This window comes from Pezoporus flaviventris, unplaced genomic scaffold, assembly GCF_033815535.1.
Source record: "Pezoporus flaviventris isolate CSIRO_AGI_PZ_B2104156 unplaced genomic scaffold, CSIRO_AGI_Pfla_v1 ptg000005l, whole genome shotgun sequence".
Lineage (NCBI taxonomy): Eukaryota > Metazoa > Chordata > Aves > Psittaciformes > Psittacidae > Pezoporus > Pezoporus flaviventris.
The window spans coordinates 2,680,445-2,700,751 of NW_026892553.1; the positions used below are offsets into that span (position 1 = coordinate 2,680,445).

The following is a 20,307-nucleotide window of genomic DNA, read 5'->3' on the forward strand; positions in this document are numbered from 1 at the left end:
GGTGCAGCAGCTGGCAAACATCACTGCTGTGACATTGTTGTCTGTGCAGTCCTGCAGCCTTCCAGACTTCTACAATAAGATACTGAGTAGCTCACACAAGCTTCCTGTAGTGGCCCCCTAAAAAACCTTCTTCCTTTTCCAGTAAACCAAAGCTCTGTCTGCACAGCAAAGGCCTCTTTCCTCTCTTCGCCACCACTGTAACTGCCGAATGCAGTGTGGGAATGCGCTCTTGTGAATCCAGACTGACCTTCTCAGCAGATCTCTACCGGCTTCCTCTGAACACAAAGACAGGATGTGCCTGGTGATGGTCTTCACCTCCCATCCCTCCTGCCCTGCATCATGCCTACATGCATGCTGTTGTCAGCCCTGCCACATGGCTTCACGGGATGACCTGTGAAGGCTGCAAGGAGCATCAATTTCCATCACAGAAGCCATCAGCCATGGCTTTGGCAGAGGAAAGAGCCAAGGGCCAAAGCCCAAACAGCTTCTGAAAGAGCTGTGAGGTCTGTGTGAGGCAGAGGCACATGCAAGCTGTCTGTCAGTGTTCACCTGGCTGCCCTGCTTCCTCTCTGCCACCTTGCTCTGCACTGGGCTGGGCTATGAGCAGCTCCTGAGATTCTCCAGTGGTTCCCAATCCAAGTCTTTCATTCACCTCATCCGCAGGTCTCTCTTATGTGGACTGTCCAAATGTCAGTCTCTAGGGGATGGGAGCAGCCTTGCTGATGCGGCAAAACCAACAGAGCTGTCAGGCAATGCACAGCAAACAGGAATAGCTCCCTGCTGCATTGTACCCAGACCTCTTGTTGCAACTCCGTACCCATCTGCCTTCACCTGAGTTACCCCTTCCACAGTCTTTTCCAGAACTGCTTAGAAAATAGATCTAGACAGAGTGACACACCAGCAAGTAAATGGAAAGGGTGGCACGACCTGGAAGGCAGCCCCAGTGATGGTCAAGATTGGGTTAGCAAGCACAGAAATAAGGAGAGCTATCCATCCTGCAGTGCGAGGTGTGTGTGCTAATGGCACAGCAGCTGCCTCCATCTCTAGGTGCAACAGTGAACGGAATGAGAAGGAGCTGCTGTTTCAGAAGGGGGTGATTTGGGACTGCTGTGGTCTGCTGCACACACTGTGGGCTTTAGGAAGGCTAAAAGGCTCTAAAACCTGTGAGGATCTTTTTGGAGGGCTGTGGGCTGGCCAGCTGGTTTGGCATGGCTGCATCCATCAGCAGAGCTGCGGTGTGAATGAACCTCTGCACGGGGAGATCTCTCCTTAAGGCAGCCACCGGTAAAGGCAGAGCCAAATAAGCACTGACACAAAGGGCTGTGGATAAAGGGACCAGGACCAACATGAGAAATCTGAAGCTTTTTGCCTCATCTCTTGCTGTTTCTTGGTTCTCTCTGTGAAATGGAGCTAATGCCACTGCCTTTTCTGGTAGGCTGGACACATCAAAGGCCATGAGGGGCTCTGATAATTAATCAGGGAAATTATATAAAGCCACCAACATTCGTCTACACTTCATCTGATAGCTCAGGGGCATTCAGAGCTGCTGCCTGGGGAGCTAATAACAGTTTAGCCACAGCTGCATGAACCAGAGTGTGCTATGAAGCCTGCCCACAAAGCTGTATAAATCTCCAGACAGCTCATGCAAGGAACTGTGCTGTTACAGCCACACTGCTCAGTGCTGGAGCTAAATGGTCTGAGGGTATAGCACTCTGCAGCACAGGGAGACGTGGGGATTTGTGCACCATGGGGTTATCCAACAGGCCAGAGCTGGTTTGGATTCTGGCTGGGACAGTCACGCTTCAGTCAGACAGATCAGGACAAGCAGGGAAGTACAGGACAGATTTATACAAAAGGACAGACAATTCCCAAGCATGCCACTCTCCGTGACAATTTCATGAAGGAATGTGACAGTTTCATGACTCTCAGTGAATTCAGCCAGGTCAATGCTGAGTGTCATGCAGCTGCATGGCCAGTATTTGCAGCCTTTTGCTCAAGTTTACTCTCGTGGTGTCAACAGGCTGAAGAGAAGCATTTTTTCCCTCAAAGCTTTCTTTGGTGACCTACATGGGGAAATCTTCTGATTGTCTTCCCTAGTGATCAGCTTTCCATCAGCAAGCACACTCCCAAACGTGCAAGCTGAGGCTGAACAGAGGATGGGGTTCTCAAAAGTGGTTTTGGTAAGACAGAGGTACCAAAACTGCAGGCACAGGCAGCCAGCACTGCCCTGATGTGCCCAAGTGCTTTAGACACTTTATGTTCCTATTGTGCTACAGAAGGTGCCTGGAGTTGTGCCACATGCCCAGAGCTGTGCTGTCCAGAGGCATTCAACACCAAAACCCTGCCTCTGGCAAGGATACAGGGAAGAGCTCTTCCTTCAAGCCCCTGGGACAACTCATAGCGCGCAGTCCCTGCGCTCAAGGTACACTTGCAGTGACAGGATCAGGCTCCTCACAAAATGCAGTGGTGTGTAAGATAAAGAAACAGAAACCAAACGTCTGGCAGTTGTAGTGCTGCTCCTGCCCCCTCTCATTTCCATGTGGCTGGAGGCCCTGCTTGGCTCAGTGCTGATGTTCAACGTGGGTTCCCACCACATCACACACCTCAAGGGAGACTTCCAGCACTCAAGTGCTGTTAGTTAGCTAACGCGCTTGTGAGAAGGACGGGCACCTTTCCACCCTTCCTTTCTCAGCTCTTCCGCTTATGCAGCCAAGAATTCAAGACTCACTGAGCCAAAAGAGGGAGGGAAACCTCATCGGCTCAGCTTCCTCTCTGAGCTCCCTGCTTGCAGCACCTGCTCTCTGGAGGAGCCTGCCTCCCCCATGGCTGGAGCAGAAACCAGTGAGCTGCATATAACCCACCACAGCATCCAAACATCAGGCATGGGGCTGCTTGTTGCTCAAAGATACACAGATGCCGTGGGTCTAGCCCCAACACATACAAGCAGAAAGCAGCCATGAACTGCTCTGGGACAGTTTCAGGTGAAAATTATATATAGCCTGGTGTGAAGAAGTAGGTATGAGATGAAAGGTAGCTGAGTTTTGGGCTTAAATGCGTAACTTTTAAAATACAGCTGTAATAGAAGAGGCTGCTAAGCTATGTGTGATGAGTTCACACCTTAATGTGAAAACAGTCATGTTTAAATGGAGACCATTGATTGAGAGCAGAAAAACAATGAGCTCCCTCAGCTGCAGAGCTCTTCTCACTTCTGCAATGGCTTTAAAATACAGTTTAGAAAGCAAAAATATGTTTTGTTGCCTTTGCTCATTCACTTCCCATGAAAACAGGACTACTTCCTTTTGCCAGTTTTAACAAGAAACCATCCTGCCAGTAAATAACAAATGTTTCCTGCTTGTAGACCTAGCCTGACTTCACATGAAATCAGTCCTGTTTCTGACTGCTCTGCAGTGCCTTGTCTACAGTTCAAAGGTGTCTGTGTCAGTCTGTATGTGGTCACTCTCCCTTCCTCCTCCTGCAAGCTGGTCCATGGACTGCTCAAGAAATGCTTATCCCTTTCTGTTTCCTACACTTCTCCCACCATTCAGGGCCCAGGAACGTCTTGCTTGCCTGAGCTGTCACAACATGCACCAGCCACAGCACGGCTGCAGGGAGTAGGGGGGGTTAAACACTGCTCAGCCCTCGCAATAGCCCTCGTGTGCTCTCACTGGAATTTCCCTCCTCACTGAGGCGTGCAATCTCACTGCTACACGCTGTGGAAGGCATCTCTCCTTCCTCTGAAGCATCTGCTGAGCCCGCTGACAAAAGGCAGGATACTGCTTTGATGAAGCCCAGTGCCTTTCGCTCTGTGGCAACCTAATAAATACAAGTTAATAGAGCTAACTTGAAATCCTGGATACAGTGATTGTTTGGTGCTTCTTCCAGACATTAGTTCTCTTTCCAGTTAGAAAGAAAGAAAGAAACAGGAATCACCATGGCTGATCTTTGCACCCTGACGCCATTATTCAGTTGAGTAGAACTCACATCACTGTCTTGACCACAAACCAGGTTGCTTTTTCTGTTTTTAACTGTACAATAGTTCTCAGAAAAAAATGATTGCGCCATGAATTTATGAGATGCAGCTACTCAAGGCAATGCATTTTGTCATCTACTGTGGCTAAAAATGTTTTTTTTTAATCTAGATGCAAAGATACAAGTCATCCTGGAAGAAGCTGAGATGGGGCTGATAGAGATGTGGAAGAGGAACCTGAGAATTACTGACAGATCTGGGAAACATCTGTGCTCTGCTTATGAAGAATAAACAGATAAAAAAATCCCCAAAGGGTTTTCTGAAAGCTTTGCAAGCCAAAAAAAAAAAAAAAATTATATATATATATAATCAGAAAGCCACCCAAACAAAAAAAAAAAAAACAAATGTTTGCATGGGATTTGGCAGTTAAAGCTTAGGTTTCAGCCCTAAAGAAGATAGGAGTTGTGGTACTGGTTCAAGGGTAGTGCAAGTGGTAGTGGCACTTTCCCTCTCCATGTACAACTGTAATACAGGGGGGAAAATAAGTTTAGACTGACTTAAAGGCAGCAAATGTTCCTTCTCCTAGCTTATTAATCTATATCTGATCCTATATGGTTAAAAGCTTCCAACTTAGAGTAAAATCCCTTAAGGTAACCAATACCCCAGCTTCAGAAATACCATTTAAGGAATTGGCAGTTTGATACAATCCACATTATGGATAGAAAACTAAATAGGTGAGAAGCTAAAAAAGTAAGAAAATAAGAAGAAATGAAAAAGTAAGAAAATTAAGATGTAGCTTAAGCATTGTGTCCTCCCAGCATCTGCAGCATGCCTTCTGCTCAAAGCATAGCAAGCCCACAGAACGCTGCAGACGCAATTAAGGCATTATTGTGCTGCATTTCCTCCCCAGGTGTGGGAGGAAAGCAACAACTGATGAGTGAAAGACAGCTTTGAAACAGAAAAGAGGAGACAACTGACAGACAGATACTGGAGAAATTGTCAAAAGGAGAAGTAGTGGCTGAAATTATCAACAGGGCCAATGAATTATCATTGCCAAGGAAATCTTGACTCCTCTATCCAAGTGAACTGCCTGGAATAGTAAAGACTTACTCATTCCTTCCAATACACAGCTGGATTTTACAGTCCTCGTGGGATGCAAGCAAAGGACAGCATTCTCCAAAATGGGAAGCAGGCCCCAGGTCTGACACGCAGTCCTGCTGGCTCCTGCTCTCCTCCCTCCCACCCACCAGTCTGAGAAGATCAAATCCACCTTCTTGCGGGATGCAACAGCTCTTTCCCGTGCCTCTTCCCAGCTCTCCTGTGCCTATCTGCCTAGAACCTGCTGTACTGTAGGTCTTCATCTGCAGCTCTGTCCACACCTACAGGAAGGTGAAAACTTGGCTGGTGTTCAGCTTCAGTGGAGTCCAAGCACAGTTAGGCACTTGGTGCAAGAATGATAGCTTACAAAAGATCTTTCTAAGCAAAAAAACCCAACAACCCAAACCCCAAGGTGATGATGCTTAGCTAATGTTTCTCAGGAAGGGCTGAGATAAAGCTGCTCTGTCTTCATGTACATGCATCCCTGCACCTCTACCTTTGGGCAGGGCAATTAGACCGGCTCCCAGGACTTTATCCTGCTCTGCTAGAATCATGGAAAGTAGTGGTAGGAGCACAAAACCTTCTCATGTCTTTTCATTATTCCAATCAACCAGTGAAATCCTGGTTGTTGATGCTTTGATTTGTAGGTACAGCCAGTGCTGTTTCTGATCCTAATGAAATGATAAAATGATTGTTTAATGAGCCCATTTTTCCCCATGGAAGATTCTCCTTGGAGTCCTTTTCCAGACAGAAGCTACCCAGAGTACACCTGAAATACAGCTGTTGGTCTCTTGGTGTTAGTTGTTGACTTCACTGAACTTATTTTTTCCCCTGAACAGGTTTACATCTTGATACCGAGGCACACACCCCACCCTGTGTTCATGTTTATAAGACCTTGTTTGTCCCACTCGGCACCTGATAGGATTTTTGCTGCACCCCTCCACTGTAATGTTGCCACCTCTGGAAGATTTCTGGGGATATGGACACCTCCCAACCCCCTTTTGGAAACATCCCAGTTGAGGTGCAGTCTTGTCCTACAGAGCAGGAATAGAATGTGTTTCCATTGCAGTCCCACTGTTCTCTGTTCATGTACCCCTCAGGCCTTCTGCACCCTCTTGGCCTCTTTACTGACTGGATGCCAGGAAGAGTTTTCCAGCCTGGATTCCTGTTAGCCTAAGTCCTGCCAGCGACATGTACGCTGCTCGAGCCTCAGCCCACGTGCTGCTGGCTGCACACTCTTGGTTATTGTTTTGAAGGGCAGCCAGTGAAGTTGTGAAGGCTTTAATCTTCCTTCAGCTGCAGTTGGCTTTGTTTAGGGCAGAAGATATGAAAGGGGTTTACAGGGGATTAACTTTAGTGCCAAGCCCCTACCGGTACTTTGATATCTTGAGTTTAGTTGACTTGCTTTTGCTTTTTCTCTTGTATGGTTTAATCTTGCCAATCTCATTTGTGTATGTTAGTAGTCTGACCTCATTCTTGTCAGGTTATTCCTAGTTTTCAAGTCTAATGAAGTTCTCTGCTGAAACCCTTGCTGCTGTCTAACCAAATGAAGTGAAAGGGGAAGCACAACCTTGTGAAGCAAGTGTGATGAAGAACATGAGTGGAGTTTGCTCATATTTATCAAGAGGGTGTTTTCCAGTCTTGGGAATCCCCCATGGAGTTCATTGCTTTTTGTGTTCCAGTTCACATGAAAATGCTTACCCTTCACTGTGCATGTTCAGGTTGCAGCTGCCTGCAGCATCATGGACAATATCTGGGACATTGGCACACCAATGGCTTTTGAAGAAGCTCTGTGCTCCTCCCAGCCTTCCTGGTGCCCAGTTCTCTGCCTCTCCCCCTGTGTTAAATCACGCTGTGCTCTCCTACGCTGGTTAAGCAATGTCGTGTAACGGATGGGAACTCCTTTGGGCTGCTGAGAGGAAGTACCACAAACATGCAAATACCTGAACTCAGAAGCATGGATCTTCCCACACCGGTTTCATGAGCTTTCCCCTGCTGACACAGGCACTACCGCACTTCACAGTTCCTGCATCTGACGGCTTGCACTGGGGCAGGGGAATGGTTCCAATACAGGTTCAAAATCTCATCTCCTGTTTCGGGTACGTTACCAATGGCAGCAACCTGAGGTTGTTCAAGTTCACACCACTATTGCAGGCTTTATTACCACTACTCTTATAATTGCTTCCCAATACAAGAGGGGTTAGTCACCAGCATGTAAGAGTTGGCATAACTCTAGCAGATAGCTTCTGATTTTAGTTTCCTTAGAATGATGATCTGATACTAGAAGATCCTTATGCAGAGATGCTCTACAGCCTGTTAACTGTATAACCTTTACGTTTAGTTGGATCTCACTAGCTGGTGCCAGTCTTTCTCCTCCAGGAACCCTGCTGGGCACTGAGCGATGGCAGCTAGCATAAAGATCCTAAGGGCACGTGAAGGTGTTCAATACGTTGTGTGGATGAGGAAATGGAATCACTTGTGCAGGCTTGCAGCAGCTGCTACTATAGGGTTACTCACACCCTTGGAAAGAGGACTTTCGCACGCCTCTTGGACAAAATGGACAAAGAGATTAAAATCACCACAGACAAAAATAAGCACACATGCCCCCCCACAGTTCCCTCCGCTTCTTTTATCCTCTCCAAAAGGCCATTGGTACTGGATTCTGTGTGTCAGGTGGGTCTGAACTGTAAAGGATGGCAAAGACGTTTTAGCAAAGACAACCAATGAAGCTATTTTTAGTATCAGCTGCATGGAAAATACTTCTCAGAGGCTCTGGTGTCTTAGAGTGAAGACTTGTTTCCTCCTTTTTAGTTTCTGCTGAAAAACAGAACTTCAGAATGAAATAACGATAACAGAAGAGCAGTGGTTCTGATGGGTAAATACGTGTGGCTGGACTGGCAAGCCCCAGATTCCCCCAAGAAAATCATCTGCATTTCTTCCATTTCCAGAGTTTCAAGGTGCTCAGCTGGTCTGAATAAAATCTGGGGTGAGCTTCCATGGTTTTGGGTACCCCACACTCTAAAACATTCCAAGATTTCCTTCCTCTTTCTGCTGTCAGAGAGGAATATTTTTGTTACCAGGAAGACTTGGATGTAAATGTTTTCAATTCATTATCTAGTCACAGCTTCAAGAGCCCACGGAAGGGAGTGAGTATTGTGGGATGTGTTCAGTGATGAACTAAGGCAGAACTAGCAGGCTTCTCTGTTGGGAAATGTTCCCGTTTTGAATTAAAAACTTACCTATTTCAAACAGAATCTGCCTCTCCTTTGGACAAAAGTAATGTGTGCATCTGTATTAGGACCAGAGGAAATTATTAGCAACATGATTTAACCGTGCTATGGCACTGTAGCTCTGTAACAGCAAAAAAGCCACTAATGGGCAATGATTTTTCAGTTGGCATAAAAGCACAGGCAGGTAATTTGAAATTATCTCTCACAGGACACCCAGTTTTTACCTTTTCAATATGCCTACTTTTTTTTTTGAAAAGGAAAAGCTGATTACCATCTGGGGGCCCAAATATGCAGATAAAAGTAGAGAATGCTGAAATGTTTGCCATCCTGTGTTCCTCTTTCTGTTATCTGATTATAGAATTCAGGAGGGGGTTAGAATAAACAACACAGTTATATGCTTTAATCTGCATGTATGCTTTTCACTTTCTAAGGCATTGTACTCCTTTAAATATGCCCATCTAATCCTCCATCAGAAGACAGACAATTGGGGTACAAATATTTCCTTTCTGCTTGTTACAGTGCAACTTTTGACCATACTCATGCAACTTCTTGGTATTATCTTTCACTCAGTATTTGCTTTTACATACTACGAAGGCTCGAGTTGTCAGGAATAGATTTGCTGTCCACGCCATGGCATGAAATCTAACTCTGCATCTTTATTTCAGGCTAATGTTAATAATCATATCATATTAGTGATACTAATACTAATTTAGACATAAAATTGTTACCCCCCTGGCTCCTACTAAGGGTTGTAATTTGTTTCTACATGTTTTCATGCATTCTTGCACATTACACTAACAGATAGACAGACAAATGTGGAGCTGTTTTTCTCCTTCAAGCCGTGAGAGCGTGTATTGCTCAACTATGCATCACAGAACAGCAGCAGTGCTGGCACCAATGTGCTAACGTCCAGGCTGCTGCTGTGGTGAAACCCTGATGCCTCCCAAACCAACTGGGACCTCTGCAGGCTGCAGCATCTTGGGCATCCTCTTCCCAAGGAGGCTGCTCCAAACAAGCTTCTCATCTCCGTGTTAAAGACATACTGCAGCCCACATGGGGAAAGGTCCACAAAGTGAGCAGCCCAGAGTGCACAGGCACAGCTGAGATCCAGCCCCTTTCCTGAACTCCAGGAAATATTGCCCATGCTGCTCTGCAGGAGCCAAGTTCCCCTCTAATATAGGTAATTATGGTAGCAAATATGCCTGGCAAGCTCACGATTCCGGTAAGCAATAACCAAGAGCAGGAACAGTCTTTGGCATGCTAAAATTGAAGTTTTAACTGCGTAATCAGGGAAGAAAGATCTATAGGGAAAGTACAGCTTCAACCAGTATAAGTGTCTGCAAAATCCCTACAGTAAGTTCAGATTCTTAAGTACACAGTGCATTTTCACAAGCATCCTTTTATATTCTTACAGTTGACGTATGTCACTGCAACGTTTCACATGTACAAGCACAACTATAATCAACTTCACCTTTCCTTACTACAAAGACTGTGGTTATCAATCAGGTCTATTAGTGACAACCGAGTGAGAGATGGAAGCTCATGCAGAGAAGAGAGCACCTGTAGAATATTTGATAATGTTTGTTTTCTGCAAATGCTGGTCGGGTCAACTAGGGAACTGTTTCTGAATTGCTGTTCCCAGATCAGGCTCTTCTTAGCTTGTTGGGCTGCAGAGTGTTGTGCAGTGGTTTTATATTAAAGACAACTTTGTGATTGGAACAACTCCAGCAAATATGTTTCCATTGCTGACGAACTTTAAAATTTAGCTAAACAGGATGTACTGATAAACACTGCAACGTTGGCCAAAAGTTTACTATTGCTTTTCACAAAGCCCATATAAATAATCTGAAAACAAACATCTGACAATCTCCCAACTTCTACCAACCTCCTTTGACAACTGATGGAAACAGGGATGACTGTAAAGCACAGCATTGCATTTTAGGGGGTGGCTGTTGTGGCATTCTTACTTGAATCGGAGCCATTAGTTCTGGGTTTCTGAGGTTTCTGAGCAGTCAGACTTCAACAACTATATTATCCCCAAGTTAGGAAGTAGCTGTAGCGATGTTCTACTTCAAGGTCTTAAACCAAGACAGAGAAGAGAGTGTAACTGCTGAGCCACAGGGACAGTTGCGTACTGTAAGCCAGAGGCTGATCCTGAAGAGGCAAAACAGGTCAGATTTTTGGTGGCTTCATGAAAATCCAAACAATTAGATCCTGTAAGTGGGCAAAGTCCTAGCCTCAGTACTGTATTTACAGCCTGGGATAACAGTGAGCCTGGATTCCACCCCGTTGCGTGAAACAATTTCAGAAGTGCCACCGTTTGACCTCAATGGCAGCATGTTCCAAGTGTAAACTGAGCTGCCTGCTTTTTTAGTTCAAGAGAAATGTCAAGCAAAGCTCATAGGAGCGCTATAAAAAGCCATTGGGAAGTCAGACTTCATCAGCAAGAGGACTTTGTGTCAGGTGAAACAGAGCACGCACCAGCTGAAGTTCACACACAGCAATGACTGGCTATAGCCCGGCGGTCAGGAGGCGAGAGCAAGGCTGAACTTCCCAGGGAGAACCAAGCAGAAACCTTGTGAGGGTTTCCATGGTCAGCTTGGAGCTGTGCTTGGAAAGGAGGCAGGGGTGCTCTGCACAGAGCAGCACCCAGCTCCACTTAGGACCTTCTTCAAAACAGCAGCTCAAGAGATGCTGAGCCGTCCCAGCAGAGCAGCAGCAGAGAGAACATGTAGGACCAATGTGATTTGGGGGCAACCGTGCCTACACCTGGCTGGGATCGAGCTCAGCAGGACCTGGAGTGGAGCAAGCAAGTCCCACAGAAGCAGGTAGAGGTTGCGGGCAGGCACCTGCCCCGGTGGCAGCCCCAGCACTGAGCCACAGGCAAAGCAGCACCTTGCAGCACCCCATGATGTCATGTTGGTCGCTGTGCTCGTGTAAACAAGGCTGGTGTGGTGCAGACGGGACGCTCCACTTCCTCCCGACAGCACGGTCGCATGTAGCTGAGTTTCTGCCTGAAAAGGTAAGACTGCTTTTAAGCTCACTCTTTGCTATCTAGAACCAGCTGTGCTGTCTCCTATGAAAATGTTGCTCTCCTCCAGCTTTTCCTTAGGGAAAGTTGGCTTTTTCCAGGAGGAAATTTGTGGCACTTTGAGACTTGAAAAACCCAGCAGCTCTCCATGTGCACCAATCCTCTGTGTGAACACATGGAGGAGTTCAAACAGCAGCTGCTTGAAATTGCTGTTGCAAGAGAAAGCAAAATGTTAGAGCGTGGGTAATTAGTGGTTCTCCAACTGTTCTCCTAGGCACAAATTCCTTCTTTTGCCTGGTTTCTCAGGGAATATATTTTATTTTAAAATCATATTTGACAAAAAGGGAAACTTGCAAATCTGTTTTCTGATGGTGGTTTATGTTATCGTGAAAAAAAGAATCTACATGCTGCATGTCTTTGTGCCATCCAATGCTCTTTGACTGAGTTGCAGCTGTAGGAAATCTGTAATAGTCAGGGGACACAACATGACAAAATAGCAAGACTGCTTGGATTTGCTTTTGTTAATGAAAATCTAGAGGCAGTCTTAATTCATAATTCAGACTGCAGTCACTGGTCAGGATTAAAACTTCACTTCATGCGCTGAAGCTTTCAAACTACTTTGGAAAAGGTGCTTTACTGATGGGCTTGCATTTACTCGCACTGGCAGCTTGGTTCTGACGGGAGCCCAGGAAAACAGCACATCTGCAGTGTGGCATTTACAGCAGGATTCACAGTGGGCAGCCCCAGAATCTGAAATTCCTTAAAGCAAATCAAAAGGGAGTCACACCGAAGGTGAGTCAGCGTGTCGAATCTGGCTCGCTGCAGATTTGTGTAGGAGAGGATTTCAGTTGCAGGCTAGAGCAGTAGGATGTGTGAAGGAAGAGTGTGATTTTTATTCAAGGGCATGTTTTCTGGTGTCAGTGAAAGTTCTGGGACCTTGCCACAGGTGCAAACATCACCATCCATGGGAGCTGCACCCATTATGGGTGTCCATCCATGGTACAGCTCTCAGCCAGCCTGGAGCAAGCACCCCAGTGAGGCTGCAGCATCCTGCTGCCTGTGCATGCCCTGCCCTTCAGCTGCGTGAGCCACAGTGGTGAGAACTGGACTAGTGTTGCAAAACAAAAACAACTCATCACAAGGGATCAGCAGCCCAGATCTGTTCTTTGATGTGGAAGAACACCACCGGAAAAAGTACCCTTAACTGTAGAGCGTTCCACTTCTGACTGCAGAGGTTTCATACCAAAGTATGGGTGCAATAGCGCGAGACATCCATGGCCCTGCAATGAGGGCAGAGTGTAGATGCACTTGTGTCTCAACCAGATCAGTTAACCTGTCTGCTGATGGACATTTCTATGCTCCTCAGTCCTATCAAGGTTTTTCCTAGAAATGCCACATTTAGTTTCCAAACGTTCAGCTACAAGTAATAATGTGCACACTTGATTGTGTCCTTATTGCAACAGCCTCAGAAATAATTATGTAAAAACTAATAGTTAGATAATAGTGTATTTATTTACTACTAATATTTTTTTAAATTCCATATTCTGAAAACAATATTCCAATAGGAGCTGTCTCCCTGCAATATGTAAGTCAACACTGCTAAAATCTGATAGAGCTTTTCAGACTTCTACCTTTGCTGTACATACATCATGCAGAAAATGACTGTTCATCAATTCCATTGTTACATTTGCTCAGGGTGGTAGGGATGGGACATTACCTGCATTTCCACAGGTTGGGTTTTATAACCTTTTGGCTCAAAGGTTCAAAGCAGCTGTCTGGTCTCCATCAAAGTGCATCTTTTCAACTCTTCTACCTGTAAATACCAGCAATGAGAAGTATTTCTAGGAGCATTTTTTTCCCTAATATCAGTTATTCAGCAACACAGAGCTTTCCAATTTGGAGTCACTCTGGAAGACAGCAACACAAACTCAGGAGACCGTACTCAGACTTCTGCCTCCCGCCACTCAGACAGCCCTGGTCCTGTGAGGTTTGGAAAAATACCTTACAGAGGAGGGCAAGGAGACGAAATCTTGATTAACTCTGACACCTTGTGGACAATTAGCAAATGAAGACAAAGGCCAAGGAGTAACCTCTCCATGCTGTGGGCTCCACCATGGTCACAGGCGTGCTGCAGCCCAGCCCTGTGCTGATCTGCATGCCTGGACAAGCTTACTGCAATCAGCAAGTGAAGGCTGAATTCTGGTATCAAGCGTGTGCGTTCAGCATCACCCTCATGTTACAGCAGATGCATCCTGGACACGGTGGTTTATCCTAAATGGCTCCATTTAGAGGCTGGTTTGAGTCAGCAGCCTAAACTTGATCATTCTGATTGCTGACCCTGCAGTCTGGTCCTTAGCTGTCACATGAAATGTAAATAAGGGCTAACTGTACCTAGGGATCTCAAGAAGCAAACTGACTGTTATGACTCATTTGAACTGAAGAACACGTGTCCACTGGCCAGCATTTAAATGCAAGTGCATCCCTAAAATAGAACATTTTGCAAATGTACCTAATCCTCTGTGGTTTCAACGGCCACCAAGCACTTGCGATTTGAAGGAGCACCAGGCAGTCAGCCTAACCTTGACATCCAAGGGAAACCAGGCAGCTTGTAACATTGGAAATGGTTTTTTAATGGCTTCTTCACAAAATGGGAGGTCAACTGAAGGGACAGAAATTGGGTGTAGTGAGCAGTGCTCTTGCTGCAGACAAAGGCAGCTGATAGCATGTCCAGCTAGAGCTGCAGGCAAACCAGATGGAAAGGGAGCACAAACTCCCCGAGCACCAGAAATTCATAGGACTCTCAAGAAATGGGATGTAACGGACTTACTGCCCTGAGAAGCAGCACCCTGTGTGAACAACCCAGTGCTCAGCTCCATGCCTGTCTGTTCCCTGTCAGTCTCCTGAGGAGCACCAGAAAGGAGAGCAGCAGGCCTCCAACACTGCTTCTCAGCCTGATGGAGATAATGCCGTGGGACAGATGCATCTTTTCCCTTGTTTCCAGCACCTGTTGAGCCTCTTCCTTCCTAATAGGCATACTGTGGCCTCATGAGAAGAGCAAGGCTGGGGTGTCCTGGGTGGAGAGCAGCTGGGAGCATGGTGCAGAGCATCTCATCACATAGCTGCCTTGGAGCGAGGGTTCCTGGGAGCAAAGGCAGACTGGAGGGATGCCCTGGAGGGACAAAACCAAACTGTGGGGGCACGTTTCCTCCATGTACTTGTGCCATCTTGGTCAATGAAGGTGATTAGATAGAGGATTTCTTGACTGCAGCATTTCTTTGGTGTTTAGTGTAACTGAAAGATGCAGCCCAGCTGCTGAAGCTGAGCGTGCTGCAGGGGATAATCACATAGACCTTGCATTTTGAAGACTGTGGGAGAGTGAAAGAGCCTCAGCATCTGCTTGAGGTGCCCTCAGAAGCAGTGGTTAGGTGCCCCTGCTCACCATCAGCATCAGCCAGAGCCACTGCAGCCATAGTGGGGGTGGCCTCTGTGCCATGCTGGGATCTTGCCATGGCCTGGGTGTTTCTAGGGCCTGAATTACAGCCCTTCAGTAGCAGCTTTGAGCAGTGTCTGTACGAGCTGCCAAGTCCAAGCACTGCTATGATTAACAGGCTGAAAAAAAAAGCTGTTTGTGTTCTTTGTCACTTGAGAGCTCTAAGTCTTCTCTTTTTATGTAACATGAAGGAAAAAAGCATTAGTAACAGGGTACAAGTTACTAATATGTACCTACAGAGACACTTCTTCTGTCAAATGGCCCTTGCCAACGGTGCAGGATATGAGTCAGAAAGAATGAATCAGTGTCTGCAGTGCCACATGAAATACGAAGCTGATATTCGATTTTAAATGTTCTGTTAGACACAGGAGGGAATCACTATAATGAGAAGTATAACCCTATGGGGAAACACCTGATAAAACCAAACTCCTCCTGCCTGTGTTGCCTAACTGAAGACAAGTCCCAGTTACAAAAGCTGACAAAAATATGGCCCAACAGGTCAACATGTGACATTTTGCCACCCCTACTTGTGTGATTCAAAAGAGAATCAGAAGTTGGTAGTATCTAAATCCAGAATTATCTGATGGAAAAGAAAAGTTAAACTGAGGCTGATGGAGTAGTGAGAAATTGAAGTTGGTGATCAGATTAGGCCTCTGCTTGTGACATTACATTAAATACATGGCAGCACATTTCAGGAGCATTTACATGGCTGCATTTACAACCGTCAAATTCCTCAAGCCCTCTCACCGCTGCCCTTTTCCACGTATCCTGTCCCCATCGTGCCAGAGAAGGGGAGTCCATGAGGTCCACTGATGGGGTCAGGAGACACACCACCCACACAGTAGTTAACCTACAGCTTAATGACAGCTATGATTCAGTGGTTGGCACCCACGTTTTGCTAGTTGGGCCACGTGGTTACTCACATGCAGAAGCTGGGCTGCTGCACATGTTTCTTCCATGTATGCCTGCCCTGCTACCCAGAGACAAAACCACATATGGCCTTGAGGAGATGGCCAAAAGGGTAGGCAGCTTCTCCTGCTCCTCTGTTAGCAATATGGCACAGCTTCACCCATGCTTTTACACTCAGACAGCCGGGAAAAGGGACTGACACAATAGGAATTGTTCCCCACCTCTGTGTGAGTAGTAGACCTCTGAAAGGGCAGCTGTGAAGAAGATAGCAGAATGTTTTATATAGAAGACATTTCCAAACCTCTACTTTGTACAGAATAGTCAAATAGGAAATTCAAATGTGAATACTGACAGCTCTTGCAGTGCGTTTGCCTTTACAGCTCCTATTTTTGTTCTCTACAGGAATGATCCACCCGCCCTATACCACAACAGATGTTTCCAGCAGCCCAGTCATGACACACAGCAACCAGACCTGCTCCAGCCACAACATAACGTTCAAAAACAACCTGTACGCCACCACGTACACCCTCATATTCATCCCCGGCCTCCTGGCAAACAGCGCTGCCCTATGGGTCTTGTGCCGCTTCATCAGCAAGAACAACAAAGCCATCATTTTCATGATCAACCTGGCCGTGGCTGACCTGGCTCACGTCCTCTCACTGCCATTGAGAATATATTATTACATTAACTCCACGTGGCCTTTTGGGAGATTCCTTTGCTTACTGTGCTTCTACTTGAAGTACCTTAACATGTATGCTAGCATTTGTTTCCTCACCTGTATCAGCATTCAGAGGTATTTCTTCCTGTACCAGCCATTCAAAGCCAAGGACTGGAAGCGGCGGTACGATGTAGCCATCAGCGCCGTGGTGTGGCTCTTTGTTGGGGTGGCGTGCTTACCCTTCCCCATCATGCGGAGCTATGGGCTAGCCAAAACCACAAACACCTGCTTTGCAGACCTTCAAGTCCGGCAGATTGAGAGCAAGCTGGCCACTGTGCTGATGATGGGCACAGCCGAGCTCTTTGGGTTCATTGGCCCACTCACCATTATTTTATTCTGCACTTGGAAAACAAAAGACTCTCTTCGAGGCTTCCAGATACCACTTCAAAACAGCAGTGAGAGGCGGAAGGCTTTAAGGATGGTTTCCATGTGTGCCATCGTGTTCTGCGTGTGCTTCGCACCATACCACATCAACTTCTTTTTCTACATGTTGGTGAAAGAAAACGTCATTACGGACTGCTTCCTGAGTACCATCACGCTCTATGCCCAACCCTTTTGCTTAAGTCTTGCAAGCCTGGACTGCTGCTTGGATCCAATCCTGTATTTCTTTATGACTTCAGAGTTTCAGGACCAGATATCAAAGCACAGCAGCATGGTCATCAGGAGCCGGCTCATGAGCAAAGAGAGTGCCTCATCAATTAAGGAATGACAGGAAAGCCAGCTTAAAAGGATGGAGATATTTCATATGAAGTCTGGGACTGTTCCATGATACTTGATTACCAGCTCCATTGTGGAAAACCCTGCAAGTTTATGCAGGAGAGTTTTGTGGCAGAGGAAATCTTTTGGTGTACAGAAGATAAAACTCTGTTTAAGACCCAGATGTAGGAAGCTGAAGAGTGGCCCCACTGGCGTGACTACATTTAGTGCTGTGCCACACATGCCTGACCTATCTGGGCTATAAAAGATACAGGAGGGAGTGACAAAGCTTTCGCTAGGAAATGGTGGAGACCTCCCAGAAGTTTTTCTTCTACTTTCCCACCTCCATGGCTCTATGATCAAGCCAGAGACAATCTCAAATCCATACACTGACATCCGCTGAAGCATCATCTCTGTTAAACGCACACAATGCATACAAGAACCTGAAAATGGCCAGTAACAATAAATGGCATTATTCTTTCTGCAGTCAGTGCTGCAGATGCATGAAGGTTGGCAGCTTGCTTCAGCATGGCGGCCTCGGCTTTCCACTGCCGAGTGCGTCCCACTCGTCACCACACTTACATCTGCTTCATCTTTCCTGCACTCCCCCTCCTGCTCTCATTCATTATGTCCTCCTCACCAAGCTCTAAGTCTGCTCCTTAATTGCTGATACATCCTGTAACTTGCACCTACTGCAAGAGAAATTCTCCCAATGGATCCTCAAAGATCTCCTTTTGCTCCAAGTGACTTTCTTCCTCTCCAAGCTGCCCGTGTTGGCAAGGGGGGCACCAACAGATGGCCTTTGCCTTTGGATCCTGAGAAACAGGATCACCAGGAGCATGCTGCAGACTGGGCACAGTCGGACTCAGCATCGGTGCAGGTGGATCTGATGATGCCGGTGGTAGGATTCAGGTCCTTGCTCTCTTCTGTGTGGTTTTTTTGGGCCCAGAGGTACCTGCAATGGCTCTGCCCCACAAAACCTCAGCTCAATGAGTTCAAGTGACACATCTTCTAAAAAAGAGAGGTGTCCTTGCCAAGGTGACTTCAGTAACAAAGCATAGGCTAATTCCTTAAGTAAATTATTGTCATTTTTTTCACCAGCTCCTCTTGTAATCTTAACATTTAGGCTTTCAAAATCAGCTATAAAGATACCAAAAAGCAGTGACAAGAAAGGATGCCATTGACCCTTTACTTTAAATTAGTGACAGCTCTTCAGGCAAGTTCACCCACTTTGGGTAACTTCAAGGGTATCCTTATGGTGCCTGGAGATTGTTTGGCTGAACACAGGCACTGATCTATTGCCTCTGAAAACCTATGGTTTTTTCAAAAGGAATGTGTACAGATCTCCATAACCACCCGTATCTTACGTGTTGCTACAAAAATAGAAGAAATACCAGAAACACTTTCCAAGTATGTATTTTAAATGTAACTACTCCATTCTGCTTAATTACATTTTAACTCAGCTAGAAATTTTCTGCATCTTATATTTTCCCACTTGACTGATTTACAATAAAATGGGGAAAAAAGCAAACAATAGGCAGGTTTAAATAAGCATTACACTGGAGCTCCTCTAAAAGAGAGTGAAGACATACTGATTCAATACAGTAAGCTCTTGTAATTCTCCTCCCATTTGTGAGAAGACAATGTGGCTACAGTATGACCAACTTAATCTTTCATGTTTATAAGTGAAAACACCAAAATAATGCCTATCTGAAGGAAGTAACTGTCACAAAGAGAGTACTGTTGAAGACTTCTACAGTTTTCTGGAGAGAAAGCTGCAGGGAAAGCAAGCAGTCCACCTCTCAGTGAAGTTGGTGGAAATGTTTTTTCTGGTTTAAAGGGCAGTTTGTTATGCTGATGATACACACGTTTACACACTGCAAGTAGTCTCTTAAAAATGTGAGCGGAGATTGATGCTCAGGTACACAGTTAAGCATGCAGAATTGTTGGCAATTTAGCAGTTTTCTCATAAGCTGAACACTATATAATACTGTCAGTGAAGGAAACTCGTTTCAGTGGTTGTTATGAAGATTTTTACTGACCTTGATCAGTTAGCATGTGACTGAGAGCTGTTTACTGTGATTTCTTTCTCATACAATTCTCCATTTATCAGGCGAAAGCAAGCTGAAGGCACTGTTATGGTAACTGTGTAGCTTGTTCTACATTTTTCTTTCCAAAACCTGATGCTTAAAAAATAAATGCATTTTTTTCAAATGTAAAGCTGAATTTCACAGCTATCACTTATGGGATCAACTCCTCCTTGGATCAAAGAGTTCAAGTGATGGAGTGCATCAAGTCTTAATATTCTTAAACAGGTTGCTTGTTTGCTTGTCTGCAGAAAGGTTTCCACCCCATATGACTGGTGTTTATATATTTTTTAAACTACAACACTTACATTAGATTTAGAGGTACTTTGGTGAAGAGAAAGGTCCTCCATAGGAATAGCTGTGCTGTGGGTGGTGCATGAACGGGTGGGGATGAGTGACTGCAGGACTGCAGAAGCCACTTCTTTCTATCTCATTCAACAGTCTTTTTGCAGATCCAAAGCTGTATGGCTTAAAAAAGCACTCACAGTACTGACAACAAGATTAGTAAAGCAAAAATTGGTTACTATAGTCCCCTACATAATTAAAGTTATAACACATCATGGGAATACCTGCTCCAACATCTGAATGCCCAAAGAGCGATGGTGGCTCTCCCACCCTTAACAATGAATTTGATGGCTCCATGAGGGATAACATTCCCCATCACCATGATGGCAGGCCCAACCACCTTGGTTGCTCATGTTCTCCCCATCTTCCTGCCTCATCCTCTGAACTCCATTAAACCTCCCTAGAACGGTCCTTTTTGCATACTGAGCCCCAGCCTTTGTGGAAGTCACACTCAACACTTTCAGCCTTTCAAGTCAAACCGCTTTGATGTGCAGGAGATGAGACAAATTGGTCTAATGCTCTCTTCTACTGTGTGGGAAAATGCACTGGTTTTGGCTGGGATAGACTTAAGTCAGCTGTGTGTGCTTCACTACCGGATGGGGTTTAACCACAACAGAAAGTTAGACAAGGTGGTCAGGTTGGTGAGCTAGCCACAAGAGCAACAACACAAAGGAGAAGAGATCTGAAAGCAGGTAGATTATCAAAGATCATCAATTTGGCCTCCACAAACAAGGAT

General features: G+C 45.7%; 1 protein-coding gene across 1 annotated transcript; it reads left to right on the top strand.

Moving 5' to 3' along the window:
• Positions 1-11,176: 11,176 nt before the first annotated feature.
• P2RY10 (P2Y receptor family member 10) lies at positions 11,177-17,664 on the top strand. The gene is made up of 2 exons (XM_061445668.1): positions 11,177-11,317; positions 16,128-17,664. The coding sequence occupies exon 2, from the start codon at positions 16,130-16,132 to the stop codon at positions 17,150-17,152; it is 1,023 nt and encodes a 340-aa protein (XP_061301652.1). The 5' UTR covers positions 11,177-11,317; positions 16,128-16,129; the 3' UTR covers positions 17,153-17,664.
• The last annotated feature ends 2,643 nt before the right edge of the window (positions 17,665-20,307 follow it).

Excerpts from the sequence above, each read along its gene's own strand:
- P2RY10 (XM_061445668.1), top strand. The coding sequence starts at position 16,130 with ATGATCCACCCGCCCTATACCACAACAGATGTTTCCAGCAGCCCAGTC.